This window comes from Heterodontus francisci, chromosome 15, assembly GCF_036365525.1.
Source record: "Heterodontus francisci isolate sHetFra1 chromosome 15, sHetFra1.hap1, whole genome shotgun sequence".
Taxonomy (NCBI): Eukaryota; Metazoa; Chordata; class Chondrichthyes; order Heterodontiformes; family Heterodontidae; genus Heterodontus; species Heterodontus francisci.
The window spans coordinates 30,369,758-30,385,822 of NC_090385.1; the positions used below are offsets into that span (position 1 = coordinate 30,369,758).

General features: G+C 43.3%; 1 protein-coding gene across 1 annotated transcript in view; it reads right to left on the reverse strand.

Annotated features, from left to right (window-relative positions):
* Nucleotides 1-16,065, reverse strand: part of LOC137377404 (uncharacterized) — a 74,270-nt gene that overhangs the window by 26,514 nt on the left and 31,691 nt on the right. The window contains exons 10-12 of the mRNA XM_068046984.1: nucleotides 12,927-12,990; nucleotides 9,927-10,047; nucleotides 3,024-3,131 (exon numbers count right to left, since the gene is read on the reverse strand). Of these exons, the coding sequence (XP_067903085.1) occupies nucleotides 3,024-3,131; nucleotides 9,927-10,047; nucleotides 12,927-12,990 (293 nt within the window). The remainder of the gene's footprint in view (nucleotides 1-3,023; nucleotides 3,132-9,926; nucleotides 10,048-12,926; nucleotides 12,991-16,065) is intronic.

The following is a 16,065-nucleotide window of genomic DNA, read 5'->3' on the forward strand; positions in this document are numbered from 1 at the left end:
ACCACTTACTGGGGTGACTAGCAGTTCTGTACCTGAAAGAACATCTAAAACAGACCCAAAACCTTTAACAGTTATCTATAGAATAACACTAGGGAAGTGCTGGACTCTTGCCCCGTTCTACACACAATTCCAGCCGTGTCTACAAGGAAGGGGGACGCTTGAACAAAATAACACAGATTTCCTCTACTGGCAATGCCGTCTGTACAAATGAAATATATGGATCGATTTTTGACAAATAACTGAGGGATCATGCTGACAGCCTGCCCCCTTTCAGTGGTGAAGAAGCCGGAGCCATTTTGAGGCCAAGGCCTTATTTAAATGGAATTGGCCTGCTGCCCGCCACAAACAGGCACCTCCCCAGATTCAGGCCACCCCAGTATTGAGTTGCAACCATGGGGTGGGGTGGGCAGGTGGTGTCAGGTGGGAGTGCTGGGAGGCAATAGCCTCACAAAGATAATTTAATCTTACATTTTTGGGTCCCTTTGACAGTAACACTAATAAAACTGGTCAGAGTGCATAGCGCATGCCCTGTCCAGTTTTGTCCTAAAATAGCAATTAGGTCCGGTGCCCCTGATTTGCATATTCATTTGTATAATATTTTACTGCCTGAAATAGGCACGTGCTATGAACACCTAGCAGCAGACCTTCATAAAAGTGGCAACAGATAATGTCAGAGTTAAAAGGATGGTAAGTCTACCCCATTTTGAGGTCGTTTGTGTCCCGTCAAGTTAAACTCAACCCATAGACACCAAGGCAGCCCTTGATCTATAATCTGTGCTAAATTTGCTGATTTCAGCTAGGGTGGCGTTGGAAGGCACTCTAAATATTGTCAGTGAGTGGGTGAAAAAATCAGCAAGAATTCTCACTTCTGTGACTCCTGCTAGAGTGTGTATGTGAGGTCTTATGCAGAGAAACAACATGAGGTACTGAAGGGCATCTGGTACTTTTGGAACCATATCCCAGCAAAAATCAACACACTTGGACTTGAGGAAGTGCAGATGGTGGCCAAAGTAAGGCTACCAAGCAGGATGGGAGAAAATAACATTTTTAATGGAGGAGAGAGAATGGTTGAGCAGATGGACAGCTGCCAAAGGCTAGCAGTTGACAGCTTGAAAGTGCAATTATAAGTGTTTTTGGTGAGAGATCTTTCCAGGGTGGATGTAGAAGAAGGTGGGGGTTGGATATGGACAGTGGTCAGGATACAAGAAAATGGATGGAAATGGTTTTGTTGGTCATCAAGACCATGGGAGCAAAGAGGCCGTGTGAGATGGAAAAGTTGAGGGTGGTGGGATGGCCATGTGTGTAGGAAAGAGAATTTATATGGGGGGAGAGGTTAAGAGAGGGCAGGAGGGCAGTGAAATCAGAGGCAGTAGGGGAAGGTAAGTTGAGATGGAGATTGAAATTACTGATGAGGAGTCATTCAGTGCAGCGGCTGAGGGAGAAATGGTATTAGGGTAGCCATGTGGGAAACTCAGGATGGGGTTTGGCAGTAGAGGTGTTCAAAGGAAGCAAAGATGGGGTTGGGCTGGGCAGGGGTGGGGGTTCGCCCCACCTTCAAGGGGATTTTACCCATGGCAAGCGGGCGTCCTGGAGCCTGGAAAGGCCGCCCAGTGAAAGCTGGCGGCCTCTCAGCACCCCGGGGCTGAGTCCTGACAAACGGGCACAGGGTTGCCCCCACCCTTGCCTTGCGGGGGCCCGACCGATTACCCCCAGTGAGGCAAACCAAACTTACCTGCGCTCCTGGCTCCATGTCCTTGGCTGGGCTGCAGTCCCAGCAGTTGCCACAGGTCCCAGTGGCACTGCAAGGATTAAGAGCTGCCAGCCCGATGATTGGCCGGCAGCTCAATGAGGCGGGACTTCCTCCCTCAAGTGGGTGGAAGTCCTGCCTTGGAACAGTTAAAGCCTGGGGACCCGTAAAATGCGGGACGGATCCCCAAGCTAGGCAGAAGCGGGTTTGCCACTGACTTTTACGTCAGTGGCTAGCTCCCGTCCGCCCGACGTAAAATCCAGCCCAGTGTTTCAGAAAACTATCCTGGAAAAACCACCTTGAAGAAATTCACGACCTTTCTGACATTTGCTAGTCGGCTTAACTCAATCTATATGAAACTTTGTATCCCCTATTAAAACCACTCTGCCTTTGCTATATGCTTGCCTAATCTCAACATTTATACAAGCTACCACTTCACAGCTACTACTGGGCACCTACATAACTCCCACTACAGTTTTAAATCCTTTTCTATTCCTTATTTCTACCCATAAAGTCTCCACTGCCTGCTTATCTCTTGTTATATTTTCTTACCATTGAAGTGATTTCATTCTTAATCATTAAGACTATTCCTTCCCCTCTACTATTTTACCTACCTTTCCTGTAACATGGTAGATTTAATTCCCAGTCCTGACCATCTTGCAGCTATGTCTCCATCCCAGCCCAGTTCAGGTGGAGCCTGTCCCAAGAGTTCAGTTCCTTCCTGTCCCAGTACTGGTGCCAGTGTCCCATGAAATGAAACTCCTCTTTCACACACCATTCCTTCAGTCATTTTTTCATTCTTTCATGGGATGTGAGCATTGCTAGCAAGGCCAGCATTTACCCATCCCTAATTACCCTTATTAGATCATTTCAGAGGGCCATTAAGAGTCAGCCACATTGCTGTGGGTCTGGAGTCACATGTAGGCCAGACCAGGTAAGGATGGCAGATTTCCTTCCCTAAAGGACATTAGTGAACCAGACGGGCTTTTATGACAATTGATGATAATTTCATGGCACCATTATTGAGACTAGCTTTCAATTCCAGATTTTTATTATTAATTAATTGGATTTTTATTTATTAATTGATTATAAATTCCACCAGCTGCTGTGATGGGATTTGAATCTGTATACCGAATACATTAGCCTGGACCTCTGGATAACTAGTTCAATTACATTACCACTGTGCCACCATCTCCTCCCTAATCTGCTTATCCCTACACAAATTTGCATATGGCTCAGGTAATAAACAAAAAATTAAAGCTCTCAAAGTTCTGACTTCAATTTAGCTCCTAGTTCCTGGTATTCTCCAAACAGGACCTCTTGCCCACCCTTTTCTATGATGATGGTGCCAACATGGACCACAATGATTGGATCCTCACCCTCCCTTAGAACCATAGAAACATAGAAAAAGTACAGTACAGAAGGAGGCCATTCAGCCCACCGTGTCTGCACCGGTCTAATAAACTAGCCTCCCAAACTAATCCCACCTTCCAGCACCTGGTCCATAGCCCTGCAGGTTACAGCACTTCAGGTACATGTCCAGGTATCTCTTAAGAATTGAGGGTCTCTGCCTCCACTACCATTCCTGGCAGCGAATTCCAAACACCCACCACCCTCTGGGTGAAAGAGGTTCCCCTCATGTCCTCTCTAATCCTTCTAACAATCACCTTAAATCTGTGTCCCCTGGTAACTGACCTCTCCCCCAGGGGAAACAGGTCCTTCCTGTCCACTCTATCTAGGCCCGTCATAATTTTGTACACCTCAATTAAGTCATCCCTCAGCCTCCTCAGTTCCAGGGAAAACAACTCTAGCCTATCCAATCTTTCTTCATAGCTGCAACCTTCAAGCCCTGGCAACATTCTTGTGAATCTCCTCTGTACTCTCTCCAGAGCAATTATGTCCTTTCTGTAATGTGGTGACCAGAACTGTACACAATACTCCAGCTGTGGCCTAACCAGCGTTTTATAGAGTTCCAGCATCACATCCCTGCTTTTGTACTCTATACCTCGGCCAACAAAGGAAAGCATTCCAAATGCCTTCTTCACTCTATTCACCTGTCCTGCCACCTTCAGGGATCTGTGGACATGCACTCCAAGGTCTCTCACTTCTTCTACCCCTCTCAATATTCTCCCATTTATTTGCCCTCCCCAAATGCAATACCTCACACTTATCTGGACTGAATTCCATTTGCTACTTTTCCACCCAATCATTGATATCATTCTGGAGTCCACAGCTTTCCTCCTCACTATTAACTAAACGGCCAATTTTTGTGTCATCAGCAAATGTCCCAATCATGCCTCCTACATTTAAGTCCAAATCATTAATATATACCACAAACAACAAGGGACCCAACACTGAGCCCTGTGGAATGCCACTGAAAACATCTTTCCATCCGCAAAAACATCTGTCAACCACTAACCTTTGTTTCCTGTTCCTGAGCCAATTTTGGATCCAACCTGCCACCTTCCCTGTATCCCATGGGCTTTCATTTTACTGACCAGTCTGCCATGTGGGACCTTGTCAAATGCCTTACTAAAATCCATGTAAACCACATCCACTGCATGACTCTCATCAATCCTCTTTGTTACATCCTCAAAACTCTCAACTAAGATGGTAAGACATGACCTGCCCTTAACAAATCCATGCTGACTATCCCTGATTAATCAGTGCCTTTCTAAGTGACAGTTCATCCTATCCCTCAGAATAGAATCTAATTCCAACAATTTACCCACCACCGAGGTCAGGCTCACTAGCCTATAATTATTTGGCTTATCCCTCGCACCCTTTTTAAACAATGGTACAACGCTTGCAAACTTCCAGTTATTTGGTACCTCGCCTGTATCTAGTGAGGATTTGAAGATAATCCTCAGCGCATCCACTATTTCCTCCCTGGCTTCCCTCAACAATCTGGGAAGCAATCTATCTGGTCCTGGTGGTTTATCCACTTTCAGGGATTTCAGACCCACAAGCTCCTCCTCTCATGCTTATCGTATCCAATATTTCACACTCCTCCTCTTTAACTACAATGTCTGCATCAACCCTCTCCTTTGTGAAGACAGAGACAAAACCTCATTAAGCACCCTGCCCACATCTTCTGCATCCATGCATAAGTTCCCCTGTACATCTCTGATAGGCCCTACCCATTCCTTAGTTATCCTCTTGCTGTTAATGTACTGATAAAACATCTTTGGGTTTTCCTTGATTTTGCCTGCCAATAATATATCATGTCCTCTCTTTGCTTTTCTAATTTCCTTTTTTACTTCACCTCTGCACCTTCTATACTCCTCTAGACTTTCTAAAGTATTAAGATATTTGTGATGATCATAAGCTTTCTTTTTTTGCTTTAACTTACCTTGTAAGCTTTTAGATAACCAGGAGGCTCTAGATTTGGCGGTACCACCCTTAATCTTTGTGGGAACATGCCTACACTATGCCCGTAGTATCTCGCTCTTGAATGTCTCCCATTGGTATGCCACTGATTTTCCTTCAAGTAGCTGTATCCAGTCCACTTTCGCCAGGTCACCTCTCAGTTTCATAAAATTTGCCTTCGCCCAATTTAGAACCTTTGCTCCTGTTTTTGTCCCTTTCCATGATTATGCTAAAACTAAGTATATCATGGTCACTTCTCCAAAATGGTGACCCACTGTTACTTCATCCATGGCACATTGGAGCAAGAGGCTGTCCAAAGGGAGAAGGAGGGTGAGAGTGGGCGCACCGCTGGGCTTGTTACGTGCTAGCTAAAACAGTTCTTCCCTCTCCAATATCCCTTCAAGCTGGTTCGAGATGTCCCTCACCCTGACATCAGGTAAGCAGAAAACCAAGCAGGGCTCTCGATTCTGCTTGTAAAGGATGCTATCTGTCCCCCTGATCATTGAATCCCTACAACTACATTAGGCTTCCCCTCCTTCCCCCTTTGGACAGCCTCCTGCTCTAATGTGCCATGGTCCACATTCTGACAGTCCTTATCCTGATTTGCACAGGTAGTAAATACATTGTACCTATTGGATAGGATCAGTTTCAATGGTTCCTCTTTCTCTATCACACTATTGGCCACACCAACCCCATTCTGAACCTATACCTCTCTATGTGGTGTGACCAAAGTTTGGAGAAAACTTCTTTATGCGTCTCAAAGTCACACTCCAGCTCAATGACCGAACTGGAAAGATTTGAAACAGAAATGGGGCAATCTCGCTCTCCACATACTTCCACACACTGCAGTTCTGCTATATCTTAGTCCAAATTATTTATATCTAGTTTTTAGTTTGTTGTGTATTTCTTTTTCTACACACTAACTTACATTAAGTGCTGGGCAAAAATTTTAAATACCTTTCTGCCACAAGCTTCCACTGCAAGTATTGCAAGTAAAAGAAAAAGCATCTCCTCCCCCCTCGGCACCGAATTTCCACTTGCACCAAATTCTTGACGTTAGTACTCTGTTAATACTGCACTATTCACAACCACTCTGTGCTAACCGCCCTGTCAGGGAAGTCAATTCCTGGTGAGGGGCCCCAAAGCCAAGGCAGCAGTAGTCTAATGTCCTCACACGGTTGGTCAAGTTCAATGAATGCATCTTCACAAGACATCTAATATCCACCACACTGTCAACCTCTCACACTGCTCAACACACCACCCCTATCACTTACCCAGCAGCATTCCCTAGCACTCAGGACTTAAACCTAACCTCCAGATACTCTGTCACCCTCACACACATTCCAAAGATTTAGATTCCACCTCCCACTGCCTCCACATACCTCCAGTTACTCAGCTGTGGCAGGCACATCACCCAAACACAGTTCCACACAATCACTGACATTAAGCCCTCTCTCTTACAGGACAAGGTCACCCACAATAGAAAGGAGCAAAGCAAATACAATGTGGGGGTAGGGGGTTGGCGGTGGTGGGACAAGGATGCTTGCAGTCCAGGGCCCTATGGGGGGGTGGGGGTGAATGATTCTCCGCATCAAGGAGCATTCAGCACCACTGAAAACATTAAGGGTGTCCTGCCTTATTCCCCTTCTCAACTTCCGGATCACCCTCTTCCTGTTGTCTAGCATGTTCAAGCTGCTGATGGTGTGACCATGGATCTCTGGCTTTCCACCCCCACCCCTTCCATCACCTCAACCTTCCCCTTTCTGATATTCTGCTTTCAGACACCCAAGAACTGCTGTCTGCCCAGCCACCGCAGCCCCAGGAGGAAGAGACCAGCACCAAAGCACTGCTGAAGAAGCCCCTCACTTAATCTGAAACTCGAAGCCACCAGCTCAGATACTGGCACTGCATGTACCTTAGAGGCTAGTGTAGAGTTGGGATTAGCACGAGGTGAGTCACCACACATGTGGGCTGCAGCCAGACCAGAGGGAAAGGATAGTTTGTGTGCCAGCTCTCTGGAGGACAAGGTCACATGTTTGAGTTCAGGGGACTCAGATAAGGACTTTGATGGGCTGGCATACAGGAGAATACTGACGAGGATTCATACCAAGGAGCTGGGTACATTGGCTGGCCTGCTAGACAGCCTCCTGTCACTGTCAAGCAGAATGGAGAAGTCTGGCTCCAACTTGGCAGAGGGCATTGCACAGAGCTTCCCCTCTACTCAGCCTCTGCTCTATCTCCCTGTCACATTGCAGATCCAGAGGCACTGCAACTTCAGCCCCTATACCTGTTGCAGTCTTTGTGTAGAAAGGTCATCAAATCCTTTACCATCCCTGTCAAATCCAGCAACTCACCACAATACCTTCGAAAACACTCCATAGTATTTCCAGACTGCAATAGCAGACGTTAGTGTAAATCAACTTATCTGTAAGTTGGGTGCCTGGCCCTTTAAATAACACTAGTGGTGGGTCCGTCTTTCAGCTTTATAGCTGGTGAGTGACATGTGAATATGTTGAATGGACCTATGTGATCCAAGTTTGTAAATTGCATGTCATATCAGCTGGTATGGTCTGGCCAGCTGGAAGACTTCAAGCACACGGAGGGCATGCCATGAGGGGCACGTCCTAGCATCTCGCGCCATCCTCGAAGCGACCAGAGGTGCCGTGCCCCCAGCTTCCGTAGCAACCGTTCCAGCTGAGTTTCACACCTATTATTTTGCAGCAACAGACTAGGATGAACAATTTTTTTTCCACAACTGGACAAATATTGTTTCCTTCCTCCACTACACTGCTACAAAAAGCATATTGTAATAATGTATGAAATAACATCAATCATCTGTGTGTGTGCATATGTAAAGTACACAAAGAGTAAAGGATCCTTTTAGGATGAACGAAACTCAAATCATTTGGAATTTACTGAAGGATCAAATAACACAGACTTGGAATTTCCTTCAGTCGCTGATGCAATAACTGCCCCAGGTTTCCTCAGTGCCGTATCCAGGCATATGGAAAGGGAGGAGTGTTGTAAATTGATGCTAAGACAGAGAGCCAAAAATGTTTTTTCCAACAGGAGCATCCCTTACATTGAGTGCAAAATTAATTCACATCCAAAAAAAACATAAAAAACAAAAATACTGTAAAATAGTAGCAAACCTATTGCTGGGGTCACTTGATAACATTCTGGAAATTACAAACTGTAGTTGAGGGGGTTGGCTTATGAGGAGAGACTGAGTAGATTGGGATTATATTCATTGGAGTTCAGAAGAATGAGGGGGGATCTTATAGAAACATATAAAATCATGAAGGGAATAGATAAGATACAAGTAGAGAGGATGTTTCCACTGGCAGGTGAAGCTAGGACAAGAGCGCGTAGCCTCAAGATTAGAGGGAGCAGATTTAGGACTGAATTAAGAAGGAACTTCTTCACCCAGAGGGTTGTTAATCTATGGAATTCCTTGCCCAGTGAAGTAGTTGACGCTTCTTCAGTAAACGTCTTTAAAGCTAAGGTAGATATCTTTTTGAACAATAAAGGAATTAAGGGATACAGTGGGAGTGCGGGTAAGTGGATCTGAGTCCACGAAAAGATCAGCCATGATTTTATTGAATGGTGGAGCAGGCTCGAGGGGCCGGATGGCCAACTCCTGCTCCTAGTTCTTATGATCTTATGATTTCAGCAACCTAAAAAAATCTTGATTTTCTTTTACTGGTATCTCTGATATGTTTTTTCTCCAATACTCAGACAGCCAGTATTTCATGCACTTTTCTCTAATCTGCATTATTTGTTGAGAGGTAATTTAATAAAGAAATACAATGAGCAAAAATAACACTTTAACTCAATATACTTAGAAATCAATGACTATATTTTCCCAATTTATGCATCAAGTAGACATAAAGTAGTCTACCCTGGATCAGTTATCTTTTGCACTGAATTTTCCAATAATTCAAATTAAACAATGTAAGTAACATGGCAAAGTGATAATTTAGAGCTTAAATTTCTCAATTATCAGAAAATACAAACTAAGTGCCTTTGAATTAAGAGGGATAGGGTGCTGCTTTATGCTCGTTTTTACTTTTCTGTTAAAGTTAATGAACAAATGAAAATATACCCCTAGAATTAATTAATAAAACTGAATCTTTCCCACCTTTCTTTAGAACAGCAGAATGGAGAGTCTGCACAGATGGTAAGATGATGTAATTGGGTTGAAATTGTACTGTGGTAGTAATAAAGCATGCATTAAAAAGTTCATATAAAATGTCTGGGTCTGCTATTTAACCAAGGTATTAACCAGTGTTTACATGAATTAATGCATTCAATAGAATATTGGACAGAGGAGTTTGATATCAATGCATTAGTTTGTTCTCTACCAATATCATAAACTTTGATATCAAGGATCTAACACTTGATCTAGGTGTTTGCAACAGCAACATTTAATAGTTTGCTCTCTCAGCAACAATATTGTCATAAAACATGAACATGTGGTTAATTGTTTTGCATTATGGCTCTGTTAATGAAAAACCTTTATAAAAAAAAAAATTATAACAAATCCTAAAAAAATTATTGAAAATTATCATTCAAGCTCCCATTCATAAAATGTTTGCTAAATGTGGGATTAAATGATGCAAATTGAACAAAATTAGCAATCACAAATCAGTTAGTGTTTTCCTGTCAAAAACAGTGAATTTTCAGTGCAATGAATAGTTCAAATAACTTGCTTGTATTAACAAGTATTAAGCATTACATAACTTAGGCAAAGGACTCAGTTTTAAACATCTGGAACAACTCAAGCAGAACCAAAGCTGCCTTCCATTACTTGAAACTGAATCCTCCAATCAGCTGTGGACACTTGACAATTCTCCATTTCCTCCTCTGAACCAGCAGTGAGACAACACAACAAATCTGCACATTGGCAACAGCTAATTTTGGTTTGCAGCCTAAAACATCAGAGAATTTGTAAGTGGCCATTATCTTTCCCAAAAAAAAACTTAGCCTCCATTGCTGGCTAGAGATATTAAGATTATGAAGAAAGGTTCCATAGGAACATAGGAGCAGGCCATTAAGCAAGCTCATTCAATTAGATCATGGCTGATCATCTACCTCAACGCCACTTTCCCGCACCATCCCCATATCCCTTGATGCCATTAGTATCCAGAAAGCTATCGAATTATGTCTTGAACATGCTCAATGATAGCTTCCACGGCCCTCTGGGATACAGAATTTCAAAGATTCACCACCCTCTGAGTGAAGAAATTCCTCTTCATCTGTCTTAAAACGACCTACCCCTGATTTTGAGAGTATGTCTCCTGGTTTTAGACTCAACAGCCAGGGGCAACATCCAATCTGCAGCCACCATGTTATGTCATGTAAGAATTTTTAAGTTTCAATGAGATCACCTCTCATTCTTCGAAACTCTAGAGAATACAGGCCAGTTTGTTCAATCTCTTCTCATAAGACAATCTGCCATCCGAGGGATTAGCTGGTAAATCTTCATTACACTCCCTTTATATCCTTCCTTAGGTGAGGAGACCAAAACACAATACTCCCGGTGCAGTCTCACCAAGGCTCTATACAATTGCAGCAAGACATTTTTACTCCTGTACTCAAATCCCCACGCAATGAAGGCCATTTGCCTTCCTAATTGCTTGCTGCACCTGCATGCTAGCTTTTAGTGACTCATGCACAAGGACACCCAGGTCCCTTTAGACATCAACACTTCCCAACCTCGCACTATTAAGAAATACTCTGTCATCCTGTTCTTCCTACCGAAGTGGATAACTTCACACTTATTCACCCAATAGCATGAGCGCATCTTTGCTTCTCAGAAACTTACTGACCCATTGTCCATTTCCAGTTTTTATTTCAGATTTCCAGCATTTGCAGATTTACAGTTTATTTTTATTAAGGTATTTTATGTTTTTTAAAAATTCATTCATGGGATGTGGGCGTCGCTGGCCAGGCCAGAATTTATTGCCCATCCCTAATTGCCCTTGAGAAGGTGGTGGGGAGCTGCCTTCTTGAACCGCTGCAGTCCATTTGGGGTAGGTGTACCCACAGTGCTGTTAGGAAGGGGGTTCCAGGATTTTGACCCAGCGACAGTGAAGGAACGGCGATATCGTTCCAAGTCAGGATGGTGTATGACTTGGAGAGGAACTTGCAGGTGGTGGTGTTCCCATGCATTTGCTGCCCTTGTCCTTCTAGTTGGTAGAGGTCGCGGGTTTGGAAGGTGCTGTCTAAGGAGCCTTGGTGCATTGCTGCAGTGCATCTTATAGATGGTACACACTGCTGCCATTGTGCGCCGGTGGTGGAGGGAGTGAAGGTTTGTAGATGGGGTGCCAATCAAGTGGGCTGCTTTGTCCTGGATGGTGTCGAGCTTCTTGAGTGTTGTTGGAGCTTCATCCATCCAGGCAAGTGGAGAGTATTCCATCACACTCCTGACTTGTGCCTTGTAGATGTTTACTGGGATATTTAAAAAACTTGTATTTATATAGTGCCTTTAACATAATAAAATGTTCCAAGGTGCTTCACAGAAGCGCTATAAAACAAAATTAGACAGCAAGCCACATAAGGCAATAGTAGGGCAGATAGCCAAAAGTTTGGTCAAATATGTAGGTTTAGTTTAAAGGAAGAAAGAGGTAGAGAGTCAGATAGGTTTACAGAGGGAATTCTAGAGCTTAGGGCCGAAGCAGCTGAAGGTGCAGCCATCAATGGTGGAGCAATTAACATCAGGGGTTCTCAAGAGGCCAGAATTAGATGAGCACAGATGTCTCAGAGGGTTGGGCGACTGGAGCAGATTATAGAAATAGACCATTGGAGGGATTTGAAAACAGGATAAAAACTTTAAAATCAAGGTGTTGCTTGACCGGGAGCTAATGTAGATCAGCAAGCACAGGAGTGATAGGGGAATGGGACCCGATATGTGTGTCGACACGGGTAGCAGAGTTTGGATGACCTCAAGTTTATGGAGGGTAGAATGTAGGAAACCAGCCCGGAGTGCATTGGAATAGTCAAGTCTAGAGGTAACAAAGGCATAGATGAGGGTTTCAACAGCAGATGAGTGGAGGCAGGTGCAAAATCAGCTGATGTTATGGCGGTGGAAATAGATGGCCTTAGTGATGGTGAGGATATGTGGAAGGAAGCCAACTCAGGGTCAGATATGGCACCGAGGTTTAGTCTCAGACAGTTGCCAGGAAGGGGGATGGAGTTTGGAGCGGGGACCAAAGACAATGTCTTCCTAATATTTAATTGGAGGAAATTTCTGCTCATCCAGTACTGGTTGTCGGATAAGCAGTTTGATAATTTAGCAACAGTGGACGAGTCAACAGAGGTGGTGGTAAGGTAGAGCTGGGTGTCATCAGCATGTGTGTGAAAACTAATACTGTGCTTTTGGATGACGTTGTCAAGCGTCAGCATGTAGATTAGAGATAGGAGGGGACCAAGGAAAGATCTGTGGGGACACCAGAGGTAATGGTGCAGGAGCGGGAAGAGAAGCCATTGCAAGTGATACAATAAATCCAAGGTTAGACTATCAACTGGTGTATATAGGACAGATGCCTTAGATCAGTACTGAAAGGGAAATAGACCCATATGACATTACCCTTCTCATATGGGTTTATTAATAATTATCTCAGTAAATAAATGCATCATGACACTGAGCTATACACATCAAGAACTTTCTAGATTTGATCCGTGTTCTGTGATGAATGTGGTTAATCTCAATTGTGGTGACTAGGAGAGTTCTACAGTTAGTTTTAGCATCCCTGCACTTCAGCCAAAAAACTCCCATTTGTCATCCTCCAACCTCCTCTGAAAATACTTGTGATTGGATGCTGAAGGAGGCCAGGGAAACTCCTCATACTCATGTTGACCTTAGCTATGTGCTAGAAAAGGGAAGAACAGGAAGACGAATGAGTTGAACACATAACTAAAGCGGTGCTGTCAGGAAGAGATGGTGGAAAAACAGTGATTGTGGTATACATGAACTTTCAGAAAACCTTTGATAAGGTACCACAAAGGAGACTAATGAAGAAGATTAACAGATATGGAATTAGCAGAAGGGTAGCAAATTGGATTACAAACTGGTTAGAAGTGAAATGGTGAGTAGGATTTAAGAGTAGCTTTTCCAGAGTGGTTTCTGATTATTTATACCAATGGTCTGCATGTACGTCTTAAGTGGTTTTGTCCAAATTTGCAGATGATACAACAATAAGAGGCATAGTTAATAATCCTGAGGACCAAAGGAAGAGGATATTGATAAAATGGAAGAATGGGCAAAAATATGGTACATTTTGGAAAAAAATATATACCTTTAATGGGAGAATGATGGATGATGGGAAAAACTAGAACGATTTGGGGATTCAAGTTCATAAAACAAAAGCAGCAGCTCAGTTACATAAGACCATTAAACAGCTAATGGAACACTGAGTATTATGGCAAGAAGTTGAGATGTATTTGTGGACCTAAATAAAATCTCAGTAAAATCACAGTTAGTGTACTGTTGAGTTCCAAATTATGGGAAGGATGAGGCATTAGAGAGGGTATGTCACAAAGCTGCTACCTAGGATTCTGCCTATTAGTCATTTACAGCACAGAAGGAAGCCATTCAGCCCATCGAGTCTATGCTGGCTTTTCACAGAGCAATCCAATCAGTCTCACTCCCCTACTCAATCCCCAGAGCCCTGCAAGTTTATTTCCTTCGAGGGGCCATCTAATTTCCTTTTGAAATCATTGTCTCTGCTTCCACCATCATTGTGGGCAGCGAGTTCCAGGCCATTACCACCCATTGCGTAAAAAAGTTCTTCCTCATATTCCCTCTGCATCTCTTGCTCAAAACCTTTAATCTGTCTCCCCTAATCTTTGTACCATTAGTTAATGGGAGGTTTTTCCTTGTCTATGCCTGTCATAATCTTGTACACCTCTATTGAATCTCCCCTCAATCTCTTTTGCTCTGAGCAAATCAACCCCAGTTTTTCCAACTTAACCTTGTAACTAAAATCACCCATCCCTGGAACCATTCAGGTAAATCTCCTCTGCACCTTCTCAAGGACCCTCACATCCTTCCTAAAGTAGGGTGACCAGAACTGAACGAATACTCCAGTTGGGGACTAACTAGAGCTTTATAAATGCCACCCTCAATGATCATCAAAGCACATGTGCCCTCAGGTCCCTCTGTTCCTGCATACTGTGCGTCTCCCTATTTCTTCTGCCAAAATGCATCACCTCACACATCAGTATTAAATTCCATCTGCCACCTGTCTGTCTATTCCATTAGCCTATCTATGTCCTGTTGGAGGTGGTTCATATCATCCTCACTGTTTGCCAAACCTCCAAGTTTGGTCTTATTGGCAAATTTTGAAAATCTACACTGTTTTCCAAGATCCAAGTCATTTTTATGTAGCAAAAATTGCAGTGGTCCCAGCACTGACCCTTGAGAAACACCACTGTGTACCATCCTCCAGTCCAAAAAACAACCATTTACTATGATCTGCTGTTTTCTATCCTTTAGCCAATTTTTTATCCAATTGGACACTGACCCTTCTATTCCATAATCCTAAATTTTGTTAACCAACCTTTTACGTGGTACTTTATCAAAAGCTTTCTTAAAATCCATATAACAATATCCACCACATTCATCAACCTTGTCTGTTACATCATCAAAAAATTCAATTAGTCAAGCATGACTTTTTTTTTTTACAAATCCATGCTGGCTGTCCTTAATTAACTCAAACCTCTCCTAGTGTCTAGTGATTTTTTCCCCCCCAGATTATTGCTTCTAAAACTGTACCCATCACTGATGTTAAACTCAATTGCCTGTAGTTGCTAGGACTGTCCTTATACCCTTTCTTGAATAAGGGTGTCACATTTGCCACACTCCAATCCTCTGGAACCTCCCCTGCATCCAGGGAAGATTGCAAGATTATGGCAAGCCCTTCTGTTATTGCCACCCTCACTTCCTTTAGTAATCTGGGATGCAAGTCATCCAGACCAGATGACTTAGCTATCCTAAGCATAGCCAGCCTTTTTATTACCTCCCCACCTCTCAATTTTCACCCCATCCATTGCCTCTACTCTCTCCACTTTACTGATATTTTGTCAGATGCCTCTTCCTTCGTGAGCACTGATACAAAGTACTCATTAAGTATATTAGCCTTGCCCTGCACCTCGAAGCATATATTACCCTCTTTGTCCTTATAGGCCCCACTCCACTTCCTACTACTTGCTTACTATTTACATGTTGGTAGAAGATTTTTGGGTTCCCTTTTATGTTGACTGCCATTCTATTCTCATGTTCTTTCTTTGCCAGTTTTATTTCCTCTTCACCTCCTCTCTTAACATATTGTATTTGGCCTAGTTCTCCATTGAAGATTTCACCTGACAAGCATCATGCACCCTCTTTTTGTTTCATCATAATCTCCAACTCCCTCGACACCCAACGAGACCTATTTTTGGTTCCCCTAACTTTCACCCTTGTTGGAATGTATCTAATCAGTACCTGAAGCATCTCTTCCTTAAAGATAACCCATTGTTCCGATTCGGCTTTTCATGTCAGTCTTTGGTTCCATTTTACCCTGGTTAGATCCTTTCTCATCACGTTGAAATTAGCCCTCTTCCAATCTAGACATTCTACCTTATTTTGTTCCTTGCTTTTCTGTATTACTAATCTACACCTTATGATATGGTGATCACTCTTACCCAAGTGCTCCCCAACAGACACTTGGTCCACTTATCCCATTTCATTCCCCAGCACTAGATTCAGTAATGCCTCCTTTCTAGTTGGGCTGAGAACATCCTGATTAAGGAAGTTCTCCTGAATACATTTCAGAAATCCCTCCCCCTCCTTTCCCTTTACTCTAACATTATCCCAATCGATATTAAGGTAATTAAAATCCCCAATATCACCACTCTATAGTTCTTGCACATCTCTGTGATTTCCCTGCAGATTTGTTCCTCTATCT